The sequence below is a fragment of the Strongylocentrotus purpuratus genome, unplaced genomic scaffold (genome assembly GCF_000002235.5).
Source record: "Strongylocentrotus purpuratus isolate Spur 01 unplaced genomic scaffold, Spur_5.0 spur5_contig_870, whole genome shotgun sequence".
NCBI lineage: Eukaryota > Metazoa > Echinodermata > Echinoidea > Camarodonta > Strongylocentrotidae > Strongylocentrotus > Strongylocentrotus purpuratus.
In genome coordinates, this window is record NW_022145580.1 from 539,100 (window position 1) to 545,099 (window position 6,000).

At 38.0% G+C, this 6,000-nt stretch overlaps 1 protein-coding gene across 1 annotated transcript; it reads left to right on the plus strand.

Moving 5' to 3' along the window:
* The first annotated feature begins 1,290 nt into the window (after window positions 1-1,290).
* LOC100888247 (D(3) dopamine receptor-like) lies at window positions 1,291-5,315 on the plus strand. Its single transcript, XM_003730386.3, has 2 exons — window positions 1,291-1,359; window positions 3,869-5,315. Exon 2 carries the CDS (start codon window positions 3,891-3,893, stop codon window positions 5,076-5,078), a length of 1,188 nt encoding a protein of 395 aa, XP_003730434.2. The 5' UTR covers window positions 1,291-1,359; window positions 3,869-3,890; the 3' UTR covers window positions 5,079-5,315.
* The last annotated feature ends 685 nt before the right edge of the window (window positions 5,316-6,000 follow it).

The following is a 6,000-nucleotide window of genomic DNA, read 5'->3' on the forward strand; positions in this document are numbered from 1 at the left end:
AAGGGTATTATTTCAATGTAAAAGTTTGCAGCGAAACCTACAAGTTTAGTATTCACTGATGCTATTTAACGCTCTCTCTTTTATTTTTTAAATTTTTTAATAGAATGATCATAAATCTGTGCTTATTGCTAATATCCTTGTGGAATTTACATGGATTTGAGGATATACTATTAGCAAATTACCTACGAAATACTGCCACTCAAAATCTCGTTGCAGAAAGAGAGAGAGAGAGAAAGAAAGGAGAAAGAGGGAGAGAGAGAGAGAGAGAGAGAGAGAGAGAAGGAGAGAGAGAGGGAGACATAGAGAGAGAGAGAGAGAGAGAGAGAGAGAGAGAGAGAGAGAGAGAGAGATGAGAGAGGGAGAGAGAGACAGATAGAGAGAGAGAGAGAGAGAGAGAGAGAGAGGGAGAGGGAGAGAGCTAGGGATGTGGATACTGACAAGGTAACTGTTGCATATTGTACAGAAAACGGTGCTACTGTGCATGTGCCGATTTGTTTGTTATAAAACCAGCTAACTCTTTCGTCGTAATTTGAAATCATTCGGAAATGGCCTTACAATGATAATAATGACACCCCTCAAAGTGCAAGATACTATATAGATAAATAGATTCAGTTGTTATAAAACAAATCACATATCCCGCCGAGAAAAAATTAAAAAGTAATTAGTTTTATCGTGGAGGGGGGGGGGGCATAATGGCCCCCCCCCGCCTTTTTAGGGTTAAAATCAGAAGTATGTATGGATACGTGACTTGGTAATTGACCGGTTGCTATGGTTTCGATCTGGTTTCTTCACATGGACAAACTTGTGACCTACACACAGTAGGTAGATACCTTCAATATATCCATTTGTCTTTTGTTACCCCTTTTAACCATTTTTTTTAATTATAAAGAAGAAGTTCTATAAAAACGTTGCCTCCATTGAAAGAAACAAAATACCATGAAAAACTCATTTCCTTTATCTCGATTAATTCTAATATTCTATGAATTTGAATCGTCTTTAGATCAATTCTATGCTTCATTTTGTTCTCATATTAATGAGATTGATTCTTCCATAACGAGGTGTTATGTAAGTCAAATGAATCGATGAACATCATTATAAACAGAGATCCCGCTGGGTTAATCTCACTCCGAGTTACGAGGCGGTGTGTTCTTGGTATAACATCGCAAGGGACACTTTCAAATAAATGATTGTCTTTAATCCTACGCGCGTGTGCATATTTTTTGAAAGGATTGTATATAACCATTGAGTTTCTAAAGGGAGAATCATTATTAAGCTTCTTTCATCAATAAAGTCTTCATTCAACAGAGTTCTTCTATCATTTTCTCCGAAATAGCAAGACTGTCTTTGACCAGTTACTAGGTAAGAAATCTTAATTGTTATTCCTTTTTTTTCAATTTTTAAATTATACAAACTATGTCAATAGAAAATTCGTACTTCATTACCCGTAATAATATATTGAGTTACATTTTTCTAAATGTATACGTCGAGATACTTTTTCTCTTTTAAAAAAAGAATTGACAAAACAATTTTCCTGCATGTCAAGCACTCATCACCCGATCATACGGGTGATTATTTAATGCCTCATTATTTATTTGAAGTATTAATGATGATATTTAGACTTCTGACTACTATCATACAACAGTATAATGATGAGATGTAGTTTTCATTTTAGAATTATCCAGCAACAAAACACCCTTGGTACATCCTAACATGATACAAATTTATGACTGTAGGCCAAATATTCAAGGCTTACCAAAGTGCTATACAATGCATAAAACACTTTTAATTAGTCGATATAATATGAGACGCAACCACCGGGGTTTCAGTAACTTCGGAATGTTACAATGGAAGTTTCTTAGAATCAACGCCATTTTATTGGTAGCTGAAAAGATACAAAATCTCCTAAATGAGATACGAGGTGCCTCATTTTGAGTATTTTCCTGGCCCAAACAAAATTTCGTAAATTCGTATATTTCGAAAATTCGTAACGCGGCTATAGACAACTCTGACCAATTGCACCCAAAAACAATACAGCATCGAACAGAGTCTTTTTTATGCGAAAAGATCTCTGCGTATATTATGTAGACAGTTACTCGATATTATACGAATTTTTAAATCAATTAATATAATATCACCTTTGTTCAACCAGTATATTACAAGTGTGCACCCTGTTTGGGAAACACGCCACCTTCGGCTGGCAGCAGGTAGGACGAATCGCATGATTGGAGCGATTGTTGGAATAGAATGTTTGGTCTGTAACGTGATTGGGCCTCATAATTGTAAACTACTTATCCCTTTTCATTCTTGTAAAAAAATTGACCAAAGATATTATTCGATATACCTTGCTACAGTTTTGTCGGATACTTTGTTAATCAATATTCCGTATAATAAATGTCAGTGGTTTCAGAGTATCGTTAATCATAGCTCGTAAATAAGGCGACACTAAGACATGTCTTCAATAAACAACTATACCTGCTGCTCCAGACCGGTGCATTGAACTCTATAAATGATATCAATATTAGCGAGTTTTATTAACCTCTTATTGCATGCGTCGAATAAAATAAGATGAAAGGATCGGAATCACCGACATTTTTTTTTATTCTGTTGGGCTTTCGATCTCATGTACGTGTAATGGTTTAATGAAGGTCCACGAGACAAACGGCAATAAAAGCGACGCCCAAAGGGCCAAGGGACTGATATGTCGGTCAGACAGGCCTCCTGACAAGGATTATGCATGGGTCGGATTATGGGCTGTCGGCCCGCTGTCGGTCTGCTGAGATGCCCCTCCCCTTACGTATAGAGTTAAAGATTGATTTTTAAAAAAAAACGAAGCTGGGTCCCTTTGTAGTCGGATTAGAGTCTTTAAAAAACACGGCCCAACTACACAATGTGAGACCGATGCATGTCTTTACAATTGACATTGTTTCTATTTTTGAAAAGGTGCACATTTGGTCACTTCTCACCTATGTCCATCCTCCCTATATTATTCCTATTTACTCGATCAAATTGAATTGAATTGATAATGGTTTTATTGAGAATAAAAGAATAACGATGCATCGCGGTCTAAATGGCCCGAATCGGGCAATGTTTTACAAATGTAAAATAAAATATATAAAAAGCACTCATAGCAAATGACATCAAAATTAATGAACGGAACGTTAATGAATAAATTGTATAAAATAGTATTCAACTTTAAAATTCTTATTTCTAATTATTTTGATCTCCCTAAAGTATTTTATATAAAAAGGAGATTTTAAAAAAAAAAGTGAAGAAGAACATGATGATGGTGTAGAGTAATGAAAGAAAAGAAAAGATGATGGTAAGATTAAGAAGAAAATGAAGAGGGACAAAAAGAGGAAAAAGTTGAAGAGAAGGAGGAAGAAGAAGATTCAAGTGGGGATAGTAAGAGGAGATGGTGGGTAGTGCGAATAGTAAGCAAATAACTACCGTTGGTGAAGGTGATGGGACAAACTATAACTTTCGAGGCGGTCTGGATATGCTATCTTTCCGAAGCGAAGCTGAGGAAAGATAGCGTATACATTCAGATCGCCGAGGAAGTGATAGTTTGCCATCGCCTGAAACCAAAAGGTGATTATTTGCTTTATATTCCACATCGGAAAAATTTCACTTTTTCCGTCATTTTAGAGCAACAAGTCATCAATTAAAAGCTAGCAAACAGTGTACGATACGTACAGTGCATGCAGTATGCTGTGACCATATAGTCTAGGTAATAGCTACTCAGCCTACTACTAAGTAAAAGGTTATATTGGTTTATCCAGAATATAAAATGGGAATTATTAGAGGAAGTAATATTGAAATTAAGATGGCTCAGTATTAACGTATGACCCTTGTTTTTCATTGTCTTTAGTTCGACACATCGAGATTTGACGATGAAGTCAGTAAACGGTTCCCTGATGTTGCGGGTGTTCATCATCATAGTGTCAGGACTCCTCACAACACAAACCTATACCAGAGCTGACAGCTTGGGATACGGAGAAGAAAATACAACAATGATCATGGTGGAAGAGATGACTGAAGCCACAATGGTGGAAGACAGCTCTGAGACCGGTTGGGCTTGGTACCCAATGGCATGGAGATGGTGGACAATCGCCCAGGTGATCTGCGCTATCCTTGGTGTCTTCGACAACGGCGTCGTCATCGTCATCATCTTTCAGCGAGTGAAGAAGAACCGATCAACAGATACCCTGATAGGAGCTTTGGCCATCGCTGATCTTCTGACGTCGGTATTCCTCTTCCCGCTCCCTTGGGCCAAGCATGTTCCTGCAACCATACTGGGAAGGATGTACTGTAAGCTGCTCTATCCTGGCTTCGCTCTTTGGTTGTGTATCACTGCATCCACATATTTACTCAATGCAATCTGTATTGAACGTTACATCGCTGTAGTTTATCCACTCTACTTCAACAGGGTCTTTACCAAGGCTAAGGTGTCCATTGCTGTTGCTTTCGTATGGCTTTTAGCCTTTGCTCAGTGCGTCTATACCTTTTTTGTATATATCTACGATGATGAAATCGAGAACTGTAACTCACTCATTAATACTGATGTAGGTCGGGTAGTCCATGCGTACTATGCCTTTTCCATCCGTTTAGCCATTCCAGTTCTGATCATGGTCATCACTCAGATCCTTATCATCCGGTCACTCCATGTCCAGTCTAAGCGGTTTCAGGGCATGAGGGGTGACGTGGAAACCAACTACCCTCCATCCTTCCACATCACTGCCCGTAACAACGTCATCAAGATGATGCTCATCGTTGTCTGTGTCTATGTCATCACTTGGACACCCAATCAGATCGCTTACCTTTTATTCAACCTCGGTTACATCAGTTCATCTTACCGCGGAAGTCCACTCCATCGCAGTCTCACCGTCTTTGCTTTCCTCAACTCCTGCGCGAACCCTATCATCTATACGTCTCGTCATACAGAGTTTAGACAAGCATTGGCGAGTCTATTCACCTGCTCCAAGCCTGAGATCGCATCCCTGTTCGCTATCAAAGATAAGGCCAAAGAATCTCCAGTAGCCGCCGAGACAAAAACTGAGAATATTCCACAAAGCGCCTGAATGTTACATACAGCCCATCCCACCTCAATGTATAATAATGGTGATAATAATAATAATAATAATAACATTGATGATAATAATAATGATAACAACAGTCAGAATATTTACTATTTAGGAGGGCTAAACAAAAAATAAACTTAGCGCTTACGAAATCACAGAATTCAAAGAGAAATATAAATAACATGGACACAAATAAGCACATTATTAAACTGAGACAAGAAGTGTGTTTTAATGGAACTTTTGAAAGTGGTATGGCATGTTATTTCTATGACGCACAGTGCTTGTTCTGTTTGTGTTGTGTTGTGTTTTTCTTCACGTAGATTCGAGTTCGGATGATTGAAGTGAAAAATCTCAGCCTTCAAAGGTCGATAGCCAGGAAAAGACATTTTGTAAGCTTCAAACAAATATGTTATACATTTCGCATATTTTGTGTAATGTACAGTTTGTAGATAAGTAAGATGCCTTATAGTTAGATATCCATCACAGTGAATTGTTTTAATAATAATAATAGTCCGTTCTTGTATAGCGCATAATACTTAGTGGTCTCTATGCGTTTCCAAAGAGCTTCGGAACTTATTACCCTAGCTTTGGCTCCGGCTACCGATATTGGCACACAGTGCATTTCAATGAATAATCCTACCAGGTAACCATTTACCTCACCTGGGTTGAGCGTGGCAATTGTAGATCAATGTCTTGCAAAAGGACATTAGTGCCGCGGCGGGACTTGTGCCGCGGACCTTGTAAATAACAAAAAAAAATCCGGACGAGAAACACGTAATATGTGTTACTTGGCCTAATTGTTGGACTTCATATGCACTAGAGCACAGCAGTTAACTTGTTCATGTTATTTTTGTAATTTTTATAAATTGAATTTCTCACCATAACCATCAGTAAGAAGTTGAAAGTCTCTTCACATGCACTT

Coding starts and splice junctions, on each gene's coding strand:
- LOC100888247 (XM_003730386.3), top strand. CDS start 3,891: ATGAAGTCAGTAAACGGTTCCCTGATGTTGCGGGTGTTCATCATCATA.